Source organism: Cetorhinus maximus, chromosome 2, assembly GCF_964194155.1.
Source record: "Cetorhinus maximus chromosome 2, sCetMax3.hap1.1, whole genome shotgun sequence".
NCBI lineage: Eukaryota > Metazoa > Chordata > Chondrichthyes > Lamniformes > Cetorhinidae > Cetorhinus > Cetorhinus maximus.
Genome location: NC_135880.1, coordinates 144,269,459 through 144,294,090, shown reverse-complemented (window position 1 = coordinate 144,294,090; position 24,632 = coordinate 144,269,459). Strand labels below are relative to the sequence as shown.

At 43.9% G+C, this 24,632-nt stretch overlaps 1 protein-coding gene across 6 annotated transcripts in view; it reads left to right on the top strand.

Annotated features, from left to right (window-relative positions):
* The first annotated feature begins 12,807 nt into the window (after positions 1-12,807).
* ythdc1 (YTH N6-methyladenosine RNA binding protein C1) overlaps positions 12,808-24,632 on the top strand; it is a 43,183-nt gene continuing 31,358 nt past the window's right edge. For all 6 annotated transcript variants that reach the window (XM_078570410.1, XM_078570407.1, XM_078570401.1 and 3 more), the window contains exons 1-3: positions 12,808-12,967; positions 21,218-21,319; positions 22,148-22,497. In XM_078570410.1, the coding sequence (XP_078426536.1) occupies positions 12,940-12,967; positions 21,218-21,319; positions 22,148-22,497 (480 nt within the window). In that variant the 5' untranslated portion in view covers positions 12,808-12,939. The remainder of the gene's footprint in view (positions 12,968-21,217; positions 21,320-22,147; positions 22,498-24,632) is intronic.

The following is a 24,632-nucleotide window of genomic DNA, read 5'->3' as shown; positions in this document are numbered from 1 at the left end:
ATATAGGATGTCATTTTTGACTTTGATAAGAGCTGTTTCAGTACTGTGGCAGGAGTGGAAACCTGATTGGAGAGATTCAACATGGAGTTTTGAGGAAGGTGGGAATGGATTTGAGAGGCAACAACATGTTCAAGAACTTTGGAGAGGAAAAGGAGGTAGGAAATGGGGCTGTAGTTGGTAAGGGTGGTGGGGTTAAGTGTTGGTATTTTGAGGAGAGGGATTATGTTGGCAGATTTAAAGGAGACAGGGACAACAACTGGGAAGAGAGACCCATTTACAATATCAGTTAACCTGGGGGCCAGGAAGGGAAGTTGGGTGATCAGCAGTTTAATGGGAATAGGATTGAGGGAACAGGAGGTGGGTCTAATGGACAAGATGATCTCAGAGAGAGTATGAGGGGAGATAGGAGAGAAACAAGAGAAAGATGCAAGTTCAGGGCTAGGGCAGGGGGAACCATTATAGTAGGTTTGGTCAGGTGGGCTAGTGGAAGAGTAGGTAGCTGATCCGATTGTCTCAACCTTAGTGACAAGTATGTCCTTGAGCTCCTTGCACTTGTTGTTGGAAGTGAGGGTTGAAGTGACAGGAGAGAGGGATTTAATTAAGATGATTTGCAGTACAGACAAAGAAGCCAGGGATTATCATTACGTTCCAGGATGACCCTGGAATAGTGAGCAGTTTAAACAGACGTGTTTTGCTGAAGGGTCATGAGGACTTGAAACGTCAACTCTTTTCTTCTCCGCCAATGCTGCCAGACCTGCTGAGTTTTTCCAGGTAATTTTGTTTTTGTTTTGGATTTCCAGCATCCGCAGTAGTTTTTTGTTTTTATCTCTGTGTTTTAAGTGGTCCAGCCAGATCCAGCAGTGAATGGCTAAACCAGTTGCCTGCCATATCCTCTCAAATCATTGTCTCTTGGACCTAAGGGAGTGGAGATGGGAGCTGTACCGGGAGAAAGGTCAGGGTAAGAGAGTAATGGTTTTACTGGGGACTAGAACATCCATGGTAGAGGTGAAGGTGCAGTTGAGTAAATCAGTAGCTGCAGAAACATTGTGGCAAATGGAAGGGATTGTGAAAATGCAGATGTAAGTAAATCGGGAGTAGTTTTTCTTCCAGGGATATATACACAAGGAAGCAAAGTTAGGCGTGGAAGGGGAACGTGAGTGGTGAATGATATAAGGAAGCGATTGGAGATAGCCTTATCTGTGATTAATACGATGGGACTAGCAAGATCACATGAGTTAGCGAGGTCATTAGGGTGGCTGTGAATATGGGTTGGGAAGTTTAAATGGAGAGAGAGATTTAAGGAGAATAGGAGGAAAGTGAACGAGGAGGGAAGAAAACACCATGAGTTGAGATGGAGGTTGAAATCACTGGGGATGAGGAGTCATTCGATTCAGAGACTGAGGAAGGAAAGCAGTGAAGATATCTCGGTGATAAAATTTTTATCGTACTTGTGAGGGCAGTACAGAACAACGATTGAGAAAGGGAAGTGAGAGGGTTGAAACAAGGTGAGATGCTCAAAGGAGGGGAAAGTCCCAGAGGAGTAGGGGATCAGGCCAAGGTGTGATCTGGTGCGAAGCGCCACACCACCACCCCAATGGTCTTGACGGGAAAATGATGGAAGATGTAACCAGGCAGGGAGGCTTCATTAAGGGGGAAGGTGTCATCAAAAACAATGCTTCTGCATCCTAGACCGGTCTAGAGCACTCAATTGTACTTGAGAGAGTGTGTGTCAAGATTTGTTAAGTCTGCTGCAAGCTGAACAACCTCTGCATTTTGAGGGCACCAGCAGGTACATGGCGACAATCTGAGGAGGAAGGAAGGTTAGAGACAACCAACACTGCCCCTTTCTGGCCGGGCTGTCCATGATTAACTCATCTGACTGTGTGGCTGGTGAACACAACTCCAATTCCCCATTCACTAACTGTCCCACATTTTATCTGCCCTCTGTTACTGACCATCACAGCATCCTCTTTGACCACAATGCTGAAATGAAATCCACCACAAAAAACATTCCAAACCAACTTTATAAATCAAACTATCCGGTATTCCATACAAAAATCAACCAATCACACTTTTGCATTCCATAAGTACTTGTCTTCCATTTGCCTTTGCCTGCCCTGGTGCTTTTATGCAGCCCTACCCCACTGGCTGCAACATAACTGGTAGAAGGTGCTGATTTTCAGTGGAGGAGACTGCAGGTGGCCTTGTAGAAGGATCTCAACCAGGTTTGGCCCGAGAAGGCCCCATATTTAGACTGCACCACCTCGGCATGGGCAGCAGCAGCCTGGGCTGACCCAGATGACTGACAGGCAACAGCAAGCACGCTGGTGAAGTGGCAGTGGTGTGAAGATAAATGCTGTCATCTTGATAAAGGACAGTAGGTTCATGATACACATTGCAACTAACACTCCACTGGGTTGGCACCTCAGCAATCCCAGCAAAGCGTTAGGAGTCATATTCCGGGACTGTTGTGCCACCTGCAAGCCCCTTTGAATGCTGGTATCCAGACCTATGGTGGCAGCAGTCAGAGCTTGCATAGCAGCAGTCTGAGTTTGTATGATTTCAATCTGAGTCACCCTGCAGTACCCAAATGCTGGGTGGTTTTTGCTTGTCTGCAATGGAACCTGAGGCACCAGCCATCAGACACTGCATCATGGATGGATCCATGAGTGTTCTTATGGACTTGGCCAATACTATCAGGCTGGAGAGAATGGACAGCAAATTCTGCACAAAACTCTGTACCAAGTTGGAGCCAGACTCCTCCATGCTCCTTGACATTGGCCGCTGCCTTCCTGAACTGCTGCAGTCCTTGTGCTGTAGGTAAACCCACAGTCTTGTTAGGAAGGGAGTTCCAGGATTTTGACCTAGTGCCAGTGAAGGAACAGTGATATAATTCCAAGTCAGGATGGTGTGTGGCTTAGAGGGGAATTTGGGGGTGGTGGTGTTCCCATGCATCTACTGCCCTTGTTCTTCTAGGTGGTGGAGGTCGCAAGTTTGTAAGGTGCTGTCGAAGGAGTCTTGATGAGTTGCTGCAGTGTATCTTGTAGATGGTACACACGGCTGCCACTGTGCATCGGTGGTGGAGGGAGTGAATGTTTGTGGGTGAGGTGCCAATCAAGAAGGCTGCTTTGTCCTGGATGGTGTCAATCTTCTTGAGTGTTGTTGGAGCTGCACTCATCCAGGCAAGTGGAGAGTATTCCATCACACTCCTGACTTGTACCTTGTAGATGGTGGACAGGCTCTGGGGAGACAGGAGGTGAGTTATTCGCCATAGAATTCCCAGCCTCTGACCTGCTCTTGTAGCCACAGTATTTATATGGTTAGTCCAGTTCAGTTTGTGGTCAATGGTAACTCCCAGGATGTTGATAGTGGGGGATTCAGTGATGGTAATGTCATGGAATGTCAAGGGGAGATGATGAGATTCTCTCTTGTTGGAGAAGGTCATTGCCTGGCACTTGTGTGACGTGAATGTTTGCCGTTATCAGCCAAGCCTGCATGTTGTCCAGGTCTTGCTGCGTATGGACATAGACTGCTATAGTATCTGAGCAGTTGTAGAAAACCATAGAAAAGTTACAGCATACAAATAGGCCATTCAGCGCATCATGTCTGCGCTGGCTGAAAAAGAAAAAAGAAAAAAACTAGTTGCCCTTTCTAATCCCACTTTCCAGCACCTGGTCCATAGCCTTGCAGGTTACAGCACTTTAGGTGCAGATCCAGGTGCCTTTTAAATGAGTTGAAGGTTTCTGCCTCTATCAACAAACCAGGCAGTGAATTCCAAACACCCGCCACCCTCTGGGCGAAGAAGTTTATCCCCTCTAATCCTTCTACCAATCACCTTAAATCTGTGCCCCTGGTAACTGACCTCTCTGCTAGGGGAAATAGGGCATCCTTGTCTACTCTATCTAGGCCCCTCATAATCTTGTACACCTCAATCAGGTCACCCATCAACCTTCAAACAACCCCAGCCTATCCAATCTTTCCTCTAGCTGCAATTTTCAAGATCTGGAAACATTCTTGTAAATCTCCTCTGTACTCTCTCCAGAGCAATTATGTCGTTCCTGTAATGTGGTGACCAGAACTGTACACAAAATTCCAGCTGTGGCCTAACCAGCATTTTACACAGTTCCACATTACATCGCTGCTTTTGTATTCAATACCTCGTCCAATAAAGGAAAACATCCCTTATGCTTTATTTACCACGTTATCCACCTGTCCTGCCACCTTAAGGGACCTGTGGACATGCACTCCAAGGTCTCTCACTTCCTCTACCCTCCCAATATCCTCCCATTTATTGTGTATTCCTTTGCTTTGTTTGCCCTCCCCAAATGCATTACCTCTCACTTCTCTGGATTGAATTCCATTTGCCACTTTTCCTCCCTCTAAACCAAACCATTGATATCATTTTGGAGACAACAGTTATCCTTTTGACAATTAACTACATGGCCAAGTTTTGTGTCATCTGCAAATTTCCCAATCATGCCACCCACATTTAAGTCCAAATCATTAATATATACAACAAACAGCAAGAGACCAAACACTGAGCCCTGTGGAACACCACTGGAAACCATTTTCCATTTGCAAAAACATCCATCAACCTTTACCCTTTGTTTCCTGTTGCTGAGCCAATTTTGGATCCAACTTGCCACAATCCCCTGTATCCCAAGAGCTTTTACTTTCATAACCAGTCTGCCATGTGGGACCTTGTCAAATGCCTTACTAAAATCCATGTAGCCAACATCTACTACACTCATCAATCCTCCTTGCTTCCTCACAAAATTCCATTAATTTAATAAGACACGCCCTTCCCCGAACAAAAGCATGCTGACTATCCCTGATTAATCTGTTCCTTTCTAAGTGACAGTATATCCTGTCTCTCCGAATTGATCCTATTAATTTGCCCTCCACCAAAGTCAGACTGAATGATCTACAATTATTTGGCCTATCCCTCGCACCCTTTTTAAACATCGGTACAACATTTGTAGACCTCCAATCCTCTGGTACCTCACCTATAACCAGTGAGGATTGGAAAATAATCCTTAGAGCATCTGCTATTTCCTCCCTGACTTTCTTTAAGAGCCTGGGATAGAATCCATCCGGCCCTGGTGATTTATCCACCTTCAAGGATGTCAGTCCCTCCAGTACATTCTCTCTCACTATGCTTATTGTATCTAATATTTCACACTTTGCCTCTTTAACTAGAATATCTGCATCATTCCTCTTCTCAGTGAAGACAGAGGCAAAGTACTTATTGAGAACCCTGCCCACATCTTCAGCATTAGCACACAAGTTACCATGTACATCTTTGATAGGCCCTACCCTTTCCTTAGTTATTCTCTTGTTCTTAATGTACTGATGAAACATCTTTGGATTTTCTTTAATTTTACCTGACAATATTTTTTCATATCATCTCTTTGCTTTCCTAATTACCTTTTTTTAATTTCACCCCTGTACTTTCTAGACTCCTTTAGTCTTTCTACAGTATTAAGTTTTTTGTGCCTGTCATAAGCTTTCTTTTTCTGCTTTATTTTACCTTGTATGCTTCTAGATGATCAGGGGGCTCTAGATTTGGCAGTACCACCCTTTTTCTTTGTGGGGACATGTCTACACTGTGCCTGTAGAATCTCGCTTTTGAATTCCTCCCACTGATCTGTCACTGATTTCTTTTTAAGTGGCTGAAACTAGTCCACTTTCGCCAGATCACCTCTCAGCATCATAGGGCAGGATTTTCCCCCCATCGGGGTCAAAGTTGAAAGGCGGGTGCGCACAGGCACGCTTCCGATCAGCGCCCCCGCGCGGCACCATTTTACATGGGCAGGCCAACTAAGGCCCACCCAGCGTGACATCTGGGTGGGGGGAGAATCCCAAAATCGAGAGTGCGCTGTTTCGCGCATGCGCACAAAAGAGCTCACTCATCTCCCTGAAGCTAAGTGCAGCCTCAGGGAGATCAGCTCTAAATGTAAAAAATGTAAAAAAGCTAAGAAAAGCTGATTTCGCTGCACCCCCGCCTACCTAAAAATTTAAATGGGGCGCGGTGACGTCGGGAGTTCCGCACGACTTCACCACGCGTCATTTTACGCGTTGGCGAGCGGGCCCCACCCGCGCTCGCCGACGCATAAAATCCTGCCCATAAAATTTATCTTTCCCCAGTTTAGAATTTTTATCCATATTTTAGCTTTATCCTTTTCCTTAACGATGCTAAATCTAACTGTATTATGGTCACTATTTCCAAAATGGTCATCCACTTGCCCAGCTTCATTTCCTAAGACTAAATGCACTCCATCTTGTTGGACAATAGACAAGGGCATTTTTAAAAATCAAACTGGCTTATAAAAAACGTCAGGATATTTACCATGGGCTATTTCAATTACCCAGATGTTAATTATTAAAAAAACTGAAGAAAAACTCAGTTTTCTAAACAGCAATGTGGTCAGTTTCTAATTTGGATCTAATCTTCAGCAGTGGCAGCAAATTTATAAAGGGATATAAAGGAACCCAGTGACCATAATAGCACTATAAACAATATACAGGGTTAAGTTATTTGGTTAAGTCACTGACCTACTTCGATCAAGAAGGTTTAAGGATGGTCCACAGTCTCTGCTGAATTAGCTGTTTTCAGCTAAAGCAGTACCATGTTTATACAATTAGCCTCAGCAATCTGCGTTAGGAAGGCTGATATAACACTGGTTATATAAAAGCAAAATACTGCGGATGCTGGAAATCTGAAATGAAAACAGAAAATGCTGGAAAAACTCAGCAGGTCTGGCAGCATCTGTGGGGAGAGAAACAGTTAACATTTTGAGTCCATTTATTATACTACATTGGTTATAGTCTGCTTCTAGTCATTATAAAACAACTTTAGCTCAAAATAATGTAGGGACAGCAGGTAAGGGAAGAATCAGTATAGGGTACGATATCACTGCACCGCCACTCCCACCTCCCACCACACCACCACCACCACCACATCCCAAAGCTGAATATCTTCAGCACTCACTGCATAGGCTCATATTAAACAAATGGCCACTTTGGCAAAGAATGAGAGGGGAGCCAATTCCCACAGAACTGCATTCCCGTAAGGACATTTTCATCAAAGGATGGCAAAAGGAAAATTGATAGAAAAAGCTATGGAACAATAGCAACAAAAATAACTTGCACTTAAATAGCGCCTTTAACTTGTAACATGTCCCAAGGTGCTTCACAGGAGCATAATCAGGCAAGAATTGACATCATGCCATATAAGGAGATATGACAGATAACCAAAAGTTTGGCCTAAGATGTGGATTTTAAGGAGCTTAAAGTCTTAGGGGAGAATTTTCACGTTGGCGTGCGGGCCCCATTTGCCGATGCATAAAACGACACGAGGTGACATTGGGTGTGCGTCCCAACCTCACTGCGCATCATTCAGATCTATCGTTTGATGGGCGCACGCTGGAGGCGGCTGCCCGCTTGCCGAACTGACAAAGGCCTGTAAAGGCCATTAAAAAGCCAATTAAACTAATTATCAATGCTGCCCGTCCAACCTTATGGTGGGCAGGCAGGCGAAGAGCCCACGCAGCCTTCACGTTTTTCAGGAAACCTCATCCACAGGTGGGATGAGGTTTCCTGAGGGTTTAATAAAATCTATAAATAATTTATTCACATTTCATAAACATGTCCCAGCTCATGTGACAATGTCTAAGTAATTTTTACCTTTCTTTGTTTGAAAATTTCAATATGAACCTAATCTCCCTGAGGCAGCTCCGTGCCTCAGGGAGATTTCTGCGCTCTTTCGCATGCATGCGTGAAACAGCACAGGCTCCAACTCTCCCTCTTCCCCCCACCCACACAGGTAGTGCTACTGGCTGTGCGACACGCTGGGCTGGCCTTAATTGGCCCGCCCGCATAAAATGGTGGCACGGAACTGATCACAGGTGTCAATCAGCTCCGTGCCCGCCTGCGCCTGATCCCGACCGGCCTGCCCGACAGGGAGAAAATTCTCCCTTTAAAGTAGAAGAGAGAGGCGTAGAGGCCTGGGAGGGAATTTCAGAGTTTAGGTAGCTGAAAGAAAAGCCGCCAATGATAGACCGATTAAAGTAGAGTGGCCATAAGAGGCCAGAATTAGGGATGCACAGTGATCTCAGAGAATTGTAGAGCTGGAGGGGAAAGGTGTAATGTAAATGAAAGTTATTTTTATCATGCTTACGTTGTGCTATAATAAATTAAAGCTGGAAAGCCTTACACTCACCATCCCAAAACAGAATGTGTTGCTAAAATGCACTACTTGTTTTGTCAAATCTTAACATTTAAACATAATATGCTCCACTGCCTGTTTAGTAATAGTTATTTTTACAGAAAACAAACCATCCCTCCAAAAAAAAACAATAAACACACTTATATAATGTATTCCCATGGCACAACATCCATCTTGCACATTAAGCTTGCTAGCAAAGCAGGTGAAAAGTCAGAGCAGATCGTTGTTTTGGGTGACCGGAGAGGGGAATGGTCATCTTGAGTTGTCCCCAAAGTGGGGCAACAGCTTGCATTTATGTAGCACCTTCAACCTAAGAAATACTTCCCTAGGTGCTTCACAGGAAAGCCATCATACAAAACTGACACCAAGCCTAAAAGGGAGACATAATCTCTAAATACAAGAACTGTGGAGGAGCAGGACTATTTACATAAATCACTAAAAACTCGTGGACAAAAATAATTAAAAAGGTTAATGAAGTGCTAGCCTTCCTTTATCTTTTTTTTATTCATTCATGGTGTGTGGGCTTCGCTGGCTTGGCCAGCATTTATTGCCCATCCCTAGTTGCCCTTGAGAAGGTGGTGGTAAGCTGCCTTCTTGAACCGCTGCAGTCCATATGTGTAGGTACACCCACAGCACTGTTAGGGAGGGAGTTCCAGGATTTTGACCCAGTGACAGTGAAGGAACAGCAATATATTTCCAAGTCAGGATGCTGAGTGGCTTGGAGGGGAACGTCCCAAGTGGTGGTGTTCCCATCTAGCCTTATCCTTCTAGATGGTAGTGGTCGTAGATTTCGAAGGTGCTGTTGAAGGAGCCTTGGCGATGCAATGCATCTTGTAGATGGTACACACTGCTGCCACTGTGCATCAGTGGTGGAGGGAGTGAATGTTTGTGGGTGCGGTGCCAAACAAGCGGGCTGCTTTGTCCTGGATGGTGTCAAGCTTCTTGAGTGTTGTGGGAGCTGCACTCATCCAGGCAAATGGGGAGTATTCCATCATACTCCTGATTTGTGCCTTGCAGATGGTGGACAGGCTTTGGGGAGCCTGGAGGTCAGTAAATTGTCACACAATTCCTAGCCTCTGACCTGCTCTTATAGCCACAGTATTTATATGGTTAGTCCAGTTCAGTTTGTGGTCAATGGTAACTCCCAGGATGTTGATAGTGGGGGGTTCAGTGATGGTAATGTCATGGAATGTCAAGGGGGGATGATGAGATTCTCTCTTGTTGGAGAAGGTCATTGCCTGGCACTTGTGTGACGTGAATGTTTGCCATTATCAACCAAGCCTACATGTTGTCCAGGTCTTGCTGCATTTGGACATGGACTACTTCAGTATCTGAGATGTCGTGAATGGTGCTGAACATCATGCAATCATCAGCGAACATCCCCACTTCTGACCTTATAATGGATGAAGCAGCTGAAGATGATTGGGCCAAGGACACTATCCTAAGGAACTCCTGTGGTGATGTCCTGGAGCTGAGATGGCCGACCTCCAACAACCACAACCAACTTCTTTTGCGCTAGGTATGACTCCAACCAGTGAAGAGTTTTCTCCCTGATTCCCATTGACTCCAGTTTTGCTAGGGCTCCTTAATGCCACACTGCATCAAAAGCAGCCTTGATGTCAAGGGCAGTCACTCTCACCTCACCTCGGGAGTTCAGCTCTTTTGTCCATGTTTGAACCAAGGCTTTAATGAGGTCAGGAGCTGAGTGACCCTGGCGGAACCCAAACTGGGCATCAGTGAGCAGGTTATTGCTAATCAAATGCTGCTTGATAGCACTGTTGATGACCCTTCCATTACTTTACTGATGATCGAGAGTAGACTGATGGGGCGGTAATTGGCCGGGTTGGATTTGTCCTGCTTTTTGTTAACAGGATGTACCTGTTTTCCATTTTCCACGTAGCCGGGTAGATGCCAGTGTTGTAGCTGTACTGGAACAGCTTGGCTAGGGGTGTGGCAAGTCCTGGAGCACAAGTCTTCAATACTATTGCCGGAATATTGTCAGGGCCCATAGCCTTTGCAGTATCCAGTGCCATCAGCTGTTTCTTGATATCACGTACAGGGAATCGAATTGGCTGAAGACCGGCATCTGTGATGCTGGGGACCTCCGGAGGAGGCTGAGATAGATCATCCATTCAGTACTTCTGGCTGAAGATTGTAGCAAATGCTTCAGCCTTATCTTTTGCACTGATGTGCTGGGCTCCCCCATCATTGAGACTGGGGATATTTGTGGAGCCTCCTTCTCCAGTGAGTTGTTTAATTGTCTACCACCATTCACTACTGGATGTGGCAGGACTGCAGTGCTTAGATCTAATCCGTTAGTTGTGGTATCGCTTAGCTCTGTCTATCATTTGTTGCTTATGCTGTTTGGCAGGCATGTGGTCCTGTGTTATAGCTTCACCAGGTTGACGCCTCATTTTCAGGTATGCCTGGTGCTGCTCCTGGCATGCCCTCTTGTACTCTTCATTGAACCAGGGTTGATCCCCTGGCTTGATGGTAATGGTAGAGTGGGGGTTATGATGGGTCATGAGGTTACAGATTGTGGTTGTATACAATTCTGCTGCTGCTGATGGCCCACAGTGCCTCATGGATGCAGCAGTCTTGAGTTGCTAGATCTGTACAAAATCTATCCCATTTAGCACGGTGGTAGTACCACACAACATGACAGAGGGTATCCTCAATGTCTCCACAATGACTGTGTGGTGGTCACTCCTACCGATATGGTCATGGACAGATGCATTTGGGGCAGGTAGGTTGGTGAGGATGAGGTCAAGTATGTTTTTTCCTCTTGTTGGTTCCCTTACCACCTGCCGCAGACCCAGTCTGGCAGCTATGTCCTTTAGGACTCGGCCAGCTCAGTCTGTAGTGGTGCTACCAAGCCACTCTTGGTGATGGACATTGAAGTCCTCCATCCAAAGTACATTCTGTGCCCTTGCCACCTTCCAAGTGGTGTTCAACATGGAGGAGCACTAATTCATCAGCTGAGGGAGGGTGGTACGTGGTAATCAGCAGGAGGTTTCCTTGCCCATGTTTGACCTGATGCCATGAGACTTCATGGGGTCCAGAATCAATGTTGAGGACTCCCAAGGCAACTCCCTCCCAACTGTGCCGCCACCTCTGCCGGGCCTGTCCTGCCAGTGGGACAGGACGTACCCCGGGATGGTGATGGTGGTGTCTGGGACATTATCTGTAAGGTATGTATGGATGACCGTGAGGATGAGTATGTCAGGCTGTTGTTTGATTAGTCTCCCAATTTTGGCACTAGTCCCCACATGTTAGTGAGGAGGACTTTGCAGGGTCGACAGGGCTGAGATTGTCTATGTCGTTTCCAGTGCCTAGGTCGATGCCAGGCGATCCCTCCATTTTCTTTCTTGTTTTTTTCCCCCTTTAGCAGTTTGATGCCATTTTTAAGAGTCAACCACATTGCTGTGGGTCTGGAATCATATATAGGCTAGAGAACCAGGTAAAGATGGCAGATTTCCTTCCCTAAAGGCGGGTTTTTTACATCAATCGACAATCATCATCAGGCTTTTAATTCCATTGAATTCAAATTCCCACATCGGCTGTGGCAGGATTTGAACTTGTGTCCCCATAGCATTACCCTGGGTGTCTGGATTACTAGTCCAGCAAAAATACCACTATGCCATCACCTCCCCAGAGCTGTAATACAATGGGTGGAAGTTATGCTGCAGTTTTGAAAATTCTTCTAAGACCACCCCACCCCCTTCATTCAGTTCTGGGCGCTGCCTCTCCAGAAGGATATATTAACCTTGGAGGGGATGCAGCAAAGAAACACCAGAATGATACTGGAGCTTGAGGGGTTGAATTATGGAGACAGAACATACTAAATTTCCTTGAGCATAGTTTAAGGGGCAATCTAACTGAAGAGTTTAAGATGATTATGGAACCAAGACAGGCAAAGGGAGTTAAGATGTAGATCAGCCATGATCGAAACAATTGGCAGAACTGGCTCAAGGGGCTGAATGGCCTACTCTTTTTTCTATGTCCCTACGCGAGTGGTGGCAAAAGCTTGGTTAAAGCAGTAGCCTTTAAGAGGTGCGTTAAAACCACTTTCATGTTGTGATTGAACTCTTTCTTACAGCAATAAGGAGATGAAACGGATGCAAGTACACAAATATGGTTTAACACCCTCTAGTTTATAGGCACCACTTAATGATCCTGCTATAATTCCTTTGTGTGTTAATTCAAATGTCATTTCGATTTATTTTCTCATGGATGGTTTAAACATTTTTCGATAATAGAAAACTGGGATTACTATCACAGAACAAGACCATCAGAAAAAGAAAGGCCATTGTATGGGAGAGTCTGTGGATCTTTTGTCCGAAATACTGTTGTGTTCCAGCAATTTGATTGCAGATTTTGAGTTTATCTTTAAACTGTACCATCAGAGTTAAGTTAATAGCGGCTTAAATCTGTTGCACATTGAATCAAAAACAATGCAAGGCTCACTCAGCAAGTTCCCCACTAAAAACTCTCCAAAATTTAGTCCTCCTGGTGACTGCTAAGTCCGCGTGGGAGAGGGGGAATGCTGATTGTGACGTCGTGGCGGCGCCCATTGTGACGCGGGGCGGCGCGGAGGCCTGTGGGATGACGGCGGCCCTGGCTGGCGGCGCCATTTTGCGAGCAGCGGACAGTCGGCAGCGGCGACAGCGCAGCCCCCGGGGCGGAGCGAGGCGAGCCTCCCCACATCATCCATGGCGGCCGAAATTCGGGACGATAAAGGTAAACTTAGGCACCAGCGCCGCCAATCTGCCTCGGTGCGTGGTTGCGAGCCGAAGAGGAGGAGAGAACCGCGTAGGGTCAGGGCCCCTTTTGTTTAGAAGAAGCGAGGTGGGAAGCGGGAGGGGGAAGGCAAGCAGCTACGGGGATGGTGGCGATGCACGCCCTTCCGATGGGGGGGAAATTATAACATTGTGCCCGGCTCTATCTCCTGCTCACTGCTCTCCACCCCATCTACCCCACAATCCGCGTGGTGCTACAACATTTGGACAGCTCCGGGGTGAGGGTGTGGAGACCTCGCCGCCATGTTATTGATGTCGGAGCCGATCCCCGAGGCCTCTTCCCTCCCCCTCCCCCCGGAGTCAGGAAGAGTAGAGCGCGCAGGAGCAATATAAATTTGTTGCAATTTTGAACTGGGTGCAGAAATAGCGGGACCTGGGCTTATCTGTGCAGAAACCATTGAAGGTGGTAAAGCAACTTAGGAAAGTGGTTAATAAAGGGTACGGCAACCTGGGCTTTATAAATGGGGCATAGAGTAGAAAAACGAAGTTATGACAGACCTGAACAAAACACTGATTCAGCCTCAACTGGAGTGTTGTGTCCAATTTTGGGCATCACACCAGGATGATGTGAAGGCATTACAGAGGGTACAGAAAAGATTCACGAGAAAGGTTCCAGCAATGAATAACTTCAGTTTCATGGATATACTGAAGAAACTAGGGCTGCTAGTCTTGGGGAAGAAGGTTGAGAGGAGAATTGATAATTATTCAAAACCTTGAGGTGTCTGGATAGAGCAGATAGAAATTGTTCCAGCTGACTGAAGGGTTGAGAACCGAAGGAGACCGATTCCAGGTGAATGGCAAAATGGTCAATGGTGATATGAAAAGTAATCGATGCAGAGTGTGGTTAGGATCCGGATTGTACTACCAAAGTATGGTGGAGGCTGGGACAATGGGGACTGTCAAAAGGGAATTGGGTAAATTCCTGATTTTGCAGGGCTAAGGCGAATGGGATGAGCCGAGTGGCGTTTATAGAGAGCTAGTATGGACACAATGGGCCAAATGGTCTTCCACTGTGCTGTGACCATTGTATGATACCTCCCAGTCAGGGGAATCAGGGACTGCCTCTGCACGTGTGTCCTGGGAATGCTGCACCAGCAGATCTAACATCTGGAGAAGTGCTGTAGTTTTCTCTTGCTTTAGAGCCAGAGTGTGTTCGAGTGGCATTCTGGAGACCTGAACACAAAATCCTAGTTGACGCTCCATGCAGAAATGAGGGAGTGGTGTATTGTTGGAGCTGACTTTCAGAGATGAACTTAAATTGAGGCCCTGTCTGCTCCCTCAGGTGATCCTAAAAGATCCTATAGCACTGGAAAAGATCGGGGGCATTCTCCTGCTGTTCAGACTATTATTATCCCTCAGTCAACACCTAAAGCAGATTCAACAGCAACATAGTGTGATGCTGAAAATTTGAAGCCCAGAAAATGCTAGAAATAATCAGCATCTGTGGATGAAGAAATAAGAGTTAACATTTTGAGTCCACACGACTCCTCTTCACTGTCAGAACTGCTGAGTTTTTCCAGCATTTTCCGTCTTTATTTTACATTTCCGGTATCTGCAGTACTTTGCTTTTATTTACATATGAATTAGAAGCAGGAGTAGGCCCCTCGAGCCTGCTCCGCCATTTGATAAGATCATGGCTGACCTGATTGTAACCTCAACCCCATATTCCTGTCTACTCCCGATAACCTTTCACCCTCTTGTTAATCAAGAATCTATCTAGCTCTGCCTTAAAAATATTCAAAGACTCTGCTTCTACCGCCTTTTGAGGAAGAGAGTTCCAAATGCTCACAACCCTCTGAGACAAAATTTCTCCTCATCGCTGTCTTAAATGAGCAACCCCTTATTTTTAAACAGTGTCCCCTAATTCTGGCCTACATATGACTCCAGACCCGTGATAATGTGGTTGACCCTTAACTTCCCTCTGGAATAGCCTCGCAAGCCACTCAGTTTAGGGACAACGTTAGTTTGTACCATTCTAGGGAGGGTACTGCTGGGGTTTAATTTTGGGTTAGTTTGTTAAGCATGAAGAATCAGTCAGCAGTGCATTCTCTGTGTAAAAAGGAAGACTGTTGCCCGGTTTGCCTTTCTTTCCAAGGATTAGAATTCTTAATATATTTCTCGAATATTTGTGGGGTTTGTTGCCTTAACAGTTTTGCACTTTGCTCATTTCTCCCAGCCTGTGGATGACAACGGTTGGTACTTATGCTGTAAAATTAGGACCTGCAATTGTGCAGTTGTCTCTGCCTCTTTGTTTCCCCGTTTGCCTACCAGTAGGAATAATCTTTCACTGCTCACAGTCGAGGCCCCAGGTTTCACTTAGCACTTCACTGGCTTCTCTGCTGCTCCTGGTTCTGAAGGAAATGCTGTGTTCAAACAAGTCACCTCCCAACCCTGCTTCCGTATCTTTGCTCTAGATTGCTGCAAACTCCTATTCTCCAGTCTGCTGTCATCCTCTCCCCTTCTACCTGTCCATCCCCACCTCTCTCACAATCCTTTGCCCTGAGTCTCAATATGCTGCTCCCTTGCTGTCTTAATCTTGCCACACTGTCTGAATATCCTGCACCTAGTCTATTCAGCCTTTTCCAGTGAAGCGTGCACCTCTTCTTGCTCTGTGTCTCTTCCATTCATTATTTAGTCCTGTTTCCAGTTAGCCCTGAGTGGGAAAAAGGATGACCACTGCTATAGTGCAAAATTTAAAAGGTGCAGTTCCTTAGGCTGTAACTATTGACTAATTTGGAAGAAAATATCCCAAAAGTAGTTGCAGTTTACTTGTGTTTTACATGATTTGTATGAAATCAAGGATGTAATCTCCTCCAAAGTTGACTAAAAGAATGAGAAGCCAAGCTTTTCAAACTAGTAAGGCTCCAGATAGATTTCCTGAGCTGGACTGCCTGGAATTGTTGGTTAAAGATCTGAAATCCAAAGATTATCCATGGTTGTTCTACTATTTGGTTGGGAACATTAACTTTGGTTCTTGTTAATGCTGAGGTGGTTTACACCAGCTGCCTGATGAGAAAACATTTGCATTAGATGAGCAAGGGAATTGTCTGCTAACATAACACCTGGAGTACGTTTTCACACAATGTAATGCTTCTGTTATTATGAGACAAATCTACACTGATACTCTACTCAGTTTCTTCTATTCCCCAGTGTACGTTTAAAAATAATAACATCATTATCTAGCACGCAATCCAGCTGTGACTTTTGAGGTGAGAAAATGAAAACAAAAATCAGCTTTGTTTCACTGACAGTGACCTGACCTAAGTTACCATGCCAGACTAATATACACAACCATTCTCTTGACCTTGCATCTCATGTGGCCTTGTTTTCATGGCGTCAGCCATGGATAATGCCATCTCTGATCACGTTCTTCAATCGCTTTCCATTCACTTTCACCTCACAACCCTACTTCCTTCAGTCTATTCCCCTGGAAAAAAATCTCCCTCCCAATTCATCTACAGATTCCCAACTATATAGCCCTTTGGCTGACCACACAACATTTTTCAGCTAATGGCCTGAACTATACTCTTGCCTCTACCTTCAATGTTGTAATTCCCCATTAAAATTATTGCTTTCACAGAGACTGGCTGCTCCACCTGGTATGACTCTTATCACCGTTCCCTAAGATTAAGACCATTGAATTTGCTGCATTTTCACTTCCTTCTAGCCTAAACATTGTCTAAGGTTATTTTCTGCATGAGCTAGAACTTTAATCTTTTCTCTCCTGTCTCATGTGCCTTCTCTGAGCTCATCTTGTCTATGTGTCCCACCTTATGCTCCTTTGACCCTAATCCAACTAGACCACTGACTGCTCAACTTTCCTTTCTGGTCCCCATGTTAGCTGATAACAGTTCTCAGTCTTCTCAGGAACGGTCCCCCATTCAAATCTGCCATTGTACCCCCCTGCACCCCTCTCCCCCCCACCCCCAATCAAAAAACAACCTTTGACATGCTCTGTCCTTGCAAATTACCAGCCCATGTTTAACCTTCCTTTCCTCTCTAAAGCCCTTGAATGTGTTTTCACCTCCAAAACCCTTGCCTATTTTTCCCAGAATTCCAATCAGGTTTCTGTCCCTGCCAGAGTACCATAAATGAACCCTCCTTGTCCTTCTCGATCTGTGCAGCCTTTGACACAGTTGACCACACTATCCTCCTCCAATGCCTCTTTGCACTCATCCAGCTGGGTGGACTGCATACGCCTGGTTCCATTCTTAGCTATCCAGTTGTAGCCAGCGAAACAACAATGGCTTCTTTTCCTGCTCCTGCATTATTAATCTTTAGTGTTCCCCAAGGATCTGTCTTGATCTGCTCCTTTTCCTTGTTTATATGCTGCCCCTCCCAGCATCATCTGGAAACAAGTGTATTGATGACACCCAGCTGTATCTCTCAACCACCTCCCTTGACCCCTTCACTGCCTCTAAATTATCACACTGCTTGTCTGGCACCCGGCACTGGTGCAAAAATGCCCTCTCGCTAAGTATTGGGAAGATTATTGTCTTCCGCCCCCATTGCAAACCACCCCCTAGCCACTGACTCCATCCCTATACCTGGCAACTGCCAGAGACTGAACCAAACTCTTTGCAAGCTTGGTGTAACATTTCACCGCAAGATGAGCTTCCGATCACACATCCAATTCACTAAGAAGCCTACTTCCACCATCATAATATCATCTAGCTATTACTTGTCTCCATTAATTTGTTGAAATCCTCATCCTTGTCTCTAGAGTTGGACGCAAGCCTGGCCTTCGTAAACTGCTGCCTATGTCTTGACACGTAGCAAGTCCCATTCGTTCTTCACCCTGCGTGCTGTCCTACATTGACTTCTGGTTAATTTATCATCCTTGTTTTCAAATTCCTCAATGGCTTTGTTCCTCCTTATCTGTGTAATCCTGCCAGCCAAACAATTCTCATATCTCTTGCTCCTTCAATTTTGGTCTCAAGCATCCCCTTATTTTAATCATTTCACCACTGACTTCAGCTGTCAAGGCTTTAATTTATGGCAATTTGTCTAAGCTTCCCCTCCACTCCTCTCTTGTTTTGAGAAATTCCTTCAAGCTTAACTCCTGGACTAAGCCTTTGGCCATCTTCCCTAATATCCCCTTATGTATTTTGTTAAACTTTGTTTAATGCTCCTGTGTAGCACCCTGAGACATTTTACTACAATCGAATCCAAGTTGTTGTAGTTGAAGCATTTCAACCCTCACTGGTGCAGATATTTTAGAGTGATTCAATGTCTGAAATGTATCCTTTTACTTGTGTTCAAACTCTGCTCTTATTCTGTTTATAAAACTGGTTTTATAGGACTATAACACAATTGGGAATAATATATTTAGGGCGCATGGAGTTTGGGGTAATATGTTAGCATGGATACTGAATTGGTTAATGGACAGGAAGCAGAGAGTCAGGATAAACATGCATATTCAAGTTGGCAGCCTAACTAGTGGAGTGCAGCAACGATCAATGCTGGGGCCCCAGCATTTTACAATCCCTATTAATGACTTCAACAAAGAGACCAAGGGTGGTGTATCTAAGTTTGCTGACCATGGAAAGCTAGGTGGAAATATAAGCTGTGAGGAGGATGCGAAGAGATATAGATTAAGCTAGTGGGCAACAAGGTGGCAGATGGAATATAATGTGAGGTGTATGAGGTTATTCATGTTGGCAGGAAGAGCAGAAAAACAAATATTTTTTAAAAGAGCTGGAAATGTTGTTGTTCAGGAGCTCTTGGGTGCACTCTTACAAGGAACACAAAATTAGCGTGCAAGTACAGCAAGGAATTGGGAAGGCAAATGGCATTTTGGCTTTTATTGCAAGGGGACTGTATAGGGCTTTGGCGAGACTACGCTGGAGTTGAATGTGCAGTTTTGGTGTTTAAAGGAGGATATACTTACTTTGGAGGTGATACTAGATTGGCTTCTGGGATGAGAGAATTGTCCTATGATGAGAGGCTGAGTAATTTTGGGCATATTGCTATGAATGAGGTTTTTTATGATTGTTTTGAGTCTGTCAATAAATCCAGGTAAAATGGTGGAAGGAAGAGAGTCATGTGACTAGCTCCACATTCTGCTGGAGGACAAGTCTGGGTCGATTGGTTACTGTGGGGTGCTGCAGGTTGACTTACTGGGTAGAAGGTGCAAGATGCTCGCACCTATCAATAAAAGCATGAGCAGCTGTGCTGACTGTGGATAGACTTTCAGTCTCCAAGTTTTGGGCAGAAAATGAGACCTGAGAGAGAGAAGCACACCCAAAGGACTGCAGTTATTGTGGCCAGCAGAGAGGAGAAGCTGGTTCTCTGCTTGCTACTGAAGCAGAATGTGGGAGGGAAGATGGTCTCTGTTCGAAGGAATGCACCCCATGGCCATCTAAGGAATCTGGGCGGTTTGTCTTGAGGGTGAAAAAAATAGCTGGAGTTGGCGATTTGGTTCGGGACTTCTCTGAAAACTGAAGAACACCTCATGACAGTTGGTCAACCTTACAACTCGGGGAAATGGGGAGAAGCGAACCCATTGGAAGCTGAGTGTGATGTTGGACTGGATCTTGTGGAAGCTGTTATTCTGCAGAGAGCGGGATGTAAAGTATAACTGTGGCATGGGGTTTTGGTTGTGTTTAAAGTTAATGGGGGATATCCTTTCTGTAGTTTAATGTATTAGTTGCCTATAAATAGTTATGGAAATACGAAAGAGCAGAAAATGAGTGTGATCGATCTAACCTGCCTTATCTAGCCATGGAGCAGCTCATCATTACCATCATTAATCTGCATGTTGCATGTTCTCCTGGGAGAGGCTGTTTCTTTTTTGAAAAAAACAAGTGATCTCTTAGGAACCGTGGCAACTAATGAATCTCCTCCCAGATCTCTGCAACTTGCCTTTGATAATTTGAAATATCTTCCCCCAAGGACCTGCTAAACTTTGTTTTTCGGGATTGCCAGAATCCACACTCGCCCGATACTTGAACCAGAGGGCAATCAGTCTGTGGAAAAGAAATACTGGGTGATGGCTAATCTAACTCTTTGCCTATTTACTTGTTTCACATGCTCCTTGGTTCTGCTGCCCCGATCTGTCTCAAGTAACCAATCCAGCTGCTTGATTTCCAGGACTCAACTGCTTCACTATATCTGCCACCCATAAGCCCAGTCCCCAGTTTAGGCATTTAACCTATTGGTTTAGTATTTGTTCCCAGTCAACACCTTTCAGAAAGATGGCAAACATAAAGCTCCAAGCATGGCACCATGCAGGACTTCACTTCATGTCTGCATGCAATCTTGCTGGGAAAAGCAGGGCGGTGGGTGAACAGTGGGGTTATGGTGGAAGAGTGAATTTTTTTTTTGGATGCAGAGGTGAGGGGTTATAGTGTGATTAGCCAAGGCATCATGTTTGGGGAAAAAAGGACTGGTGCAGACTTGTTTTTAATTTATTCTTTCATGGGATGTTGGCATCTCTGGCAACGCCAGCATTTGTTGCTCAACCCTAATTACCCTTAAGCTGAGTGGCTCGCTAGGCTATTTCAGAGGGCAGTTATGCATCAGCCACATTGTGGGTCTGGAGGCACATGTCGGCCAGACCAGGTAAGGATGGCAGATTTCCTTCCCTAAAAGACATTAGTGAAGCAAATGGATTTTTATGACAATTGACAGTTTCATGGCACATGAGATGAGTTTTCAATTCCAGATTTACTACTTAATTGAATTTAAATTCCATCAGCTGCCATGGTGGGATTTGACCCTCTGTCCCCAGAGCATTAGCCTGGGCCTCAAAATTATTAGTCCAGTGACATTACCACTCTGCCACCTTCTCATAATGGTCCATTATTATGCAGTAACATTCTCTGATTCTAATATGGGAAAAATAAGAAAAGGTGGCAGTTGGAGAAGAGAAGAAAACACTGAGGTGGAAACTGACCAAAAAAAGTAAGGCAGCAGCTCTGGCATCATCACTGCACAGAGCTGACAAGATAATGTTTATGGGTGGAAATGTGAAGTGTGAAATGTATTCAGAGTACATCCTGATTGAAAATACAACAATAAACATTTTCACAGAAATTCACTCTTTATTCTTGCAGAAAAAAATTATATTGAAATGCTATGTAAAAATTTGTTTGTAAAATTGTAACGCGCCACCCTTTGTAAGCTATTGTACTTGATGTACTTGTGGCAAAGCAGTAGTGTAAGGCAAGTTACGTTTCTTGTCTTTTAGATGGTGAAGTCAATGTTTTGGATGATATCTTGACGGAAGCTCCTGACCAAGATGATGAGCTTTATAATCCCGAAAGTGAACAAGACGTTAGTGAGAAGAAAGGTGAGTTTGGCATCATGGTGCTTTTTGGTTCACAGACTCTTGTTTTATGGTTTCACGATGCCACTGGAAGAGCTTTTTGAGTTAATGTGGCTGAGTACAATTGGTTTGCATACACTATGAATGCAATAATGCTTCTTGGTGTATGGTACTTGAAAATGCAGCCTATAATAGACTTTTTTTTCATTTTGGATTTGCCTTGGAACTGAATGCTCAGTTTTTAAAATTAAGGTATATGATCTTTGAGTTTGATTCACCATTAATTTGTGAGCTGAAAACTTTTTAATTAAAAGAGGAAAATGGCTAGGCTAGAGATTTTTAAGTGGATCACCAGTTTAAGGGTTAATTTTTCTCATCTTGTTTTGGATTGCTTAGCATGTGTCCTGTCTCATTGCATCAGTTTTGACTTGTATTTCTAAGCTGAAGGCAAAGTGCAGCTCAGCCAAACTTTATTTGGTCAGCATGCGTTGTACTTTATCAAGAAAATTCTGCTTTTGATTGTACAGTAGCTTTAATGTTTTAAAACATTACTTCATGTGTTTTAACTTGTGACACTGCCAGTAACAAAAGGCAATTTCAGCAGGCTCTACATAACCACAGTCAATATGTTTTTGAAAGGATATCCTTTATTGCAAATAAAAACATGCAAGCGCATGTATTATTTAATCAAACTTTCTATTTTTGTTTATAGATAATAGATATCAGCCTCCCTTACAATGGAACCATTATACTTTCACTTGTGCAATACCTTTAAGCTGTTTGTTTTTCTCACTAATGATTTTGATACATTTTTTTGAGACATAAAGGGTGTTAACTTTCTTTATTGAACAGCATCAAAAAGAAAAAATGAAAAGGAGAGGGCTGACAGTGGTGATGGGAAAAGGCAGAAATCCTCAAGCCATTCGATGCGGCAAGTTAGCAAAAGGTCTTCCTGCCCGTCTGCAGGAGACAACATAAAGGCTTCCATTTCAAAAGGTAGACATGTATCTACCTTTAAGAAGGATGAATATCAGCGATATGAACGAAGCAAAACTGCAAGCACTGACAGAAAGAACCATACCCAAGGTGGGAGTTCCCGAGAGTCACAGAAAGATCGAACAGACAAAATGGGTAGTAGAAGGAGAGAATCCGACAGAAAAATTAAATCGACAACCCCAGACGAGTCAGAAACTTACAGCATGGTAATGCAAAACTAGTTTCTAAAATGTTAATGTTTGCATTTACTGTGTTTTCTGTGAAGAAGAACCAACTATCTATGCACCCACCTCTTGCTAAGTGCATTGGTATATTCCTGCTGTTGGAAACCACGAGTTCTGATGTATAGCAGTTAAGTAGTGGTTAAAAAGGTTGCTGCCCTGGGGTGAATACAATCATGGGAAAGTCCTTCTCTAAACATAGCCCATTGAAATTAATTATCTTGAATGGGTACATTGCAATGAGACATTTGCTTTAGTTATCCTAACACACCTGAAAAATAGTGCTCCATGGAGAATACTTATAATTAGAGAAATCTGTTTGTAACTATGGAAGGCTTGGAGATCATTCCAGTCGCAGATGGAGATGTAGACGGAACCAGAGGAATAAAACAGAATAGCAGAAAGAGTCAAAGCTCTGGGTGGGAAGAGTCTAAACAAGGGGAAATGGAAGAGAGAGGCTGAACAAAAAGCAGATTGTGAGATGATTTTAGTGGTAAGTTGAAGCAGTAGTTTTGCTAATGCATTCTACATTATGAATCTTACGAGGAGGTAAAAATTGGTAGTGTACACTTTGAACTGGAAAGATTGGAGGAAATGGGGGGGCGGGGGGGAAGTTCCAGAATGGAGAATAATTGTTTAGTGTGGCCGTGGCCCAGATTAAACTGAGGTGTTTCAGTGTAATTCTCTAGAGTGTGGTTTATGAGTTAAACTCCTCAGTAGTTCTTTTTTGCCCTCTTGTGCTAAAATGATTTCTGCTAAGAAATCTCATAAATGATGTGTAGGTCTTACTAACACGCAAACTAAATTGAGATATTCCGTCAGATGTCTAAATGAGTTGTCACACCTGGACCCAGTCATTGAGGAAGAATATGGCAATTCATTGTAGTGACTTGCACATTTGTATCTTAGGGCTAGTGAACTAGTCTTTCATTTTCATTATTTTTGAGGTCGCCACAAAATTGTTTACTTGGTATGATTACAGTTCAAGATTTTTTCCTGAAGGAATTTTGTGTTCTGAAATGTGAATATCGTAAACTGGTGGCAGCAATGTGGTGGTGCACAGTGAAAATAGTGCAGTGGCAACAATTTTACTTAAAAGCAAGTAACTTGTGGCACATACCCTATGGATTGTGAAGCAGCATATTATTGAATGATTTGTGCCACTTTACAATTAGGTTTGCGAAAGTAGCATCTTGTCCTTAACCTCCCTGTGAGCTTTATAGTTGCACATAACTTGCCACAGAAAATTAAGACTAGTTATTAATTCTTAGGTGCCCTTTTATTGACTTAATAACTGTCGATCACTATGAATAGATTTCTCTGGCTCAGAAATGAACAATTAAGTGTAGTGACCCATCCCTTCAGCTGATGAATTATTGGTGATTTTAAAAATTTCTCTCTAATCTTTCTTTCCCATTCTTTATCTCTCATTTGACATTGAATTCACCCCATCTAATTTACTATCCTTCTTGGCCTATTTGTTTCTCAATCCTTAAATCTAATTGATTAAGGAGATACGCTGTTCACCAAGTTTCCTGTTGCCCGTATCAGTTTGCACTTTAAATTGCAGGACAAAAACAAATTTGAGCTGAAGAGTGCAGCCAATTCCAACCCAGTATGCTTTTAAAATTATATTTCCCCCATGGTGTTGGGTGTGGTGACTAGCTTTTTTTTTTAACAATATATGGTTATAACTGTGCAATGGGGAGAATTTTGTCCTATGAAGTGATACTTGCAGGAAGTGCACGCTGTGCATGGGGTAACTGATATATGGATTTTTTTTCTTGTGCATTCAAAAGATTGTTCTAGCTGGTTTTTATTCTGCTTAAACCCAAGCTCAGTTTAAATTTCCCAAGTCTTTAATATTATTTGAAATTGTCCTGATAGTACTGCTTAAACTCAGTCTTTTCAAAATAAGTTGTAACTAAATTCACAAATGATTTTACATAAATGATTTTCTTAAAATTTATACCATTGCCTGCATACTTAGTATCTGCCCCCTTTCCAAAAGTCATTTCAAGTTCATGTTACCGAAGTTTTTTGTCTTGATTCATTGGGACAAATGAAAGAATGCCAAATTTTGAATGATCACAACAATTTATACCTGAGGAGAAAAGCGG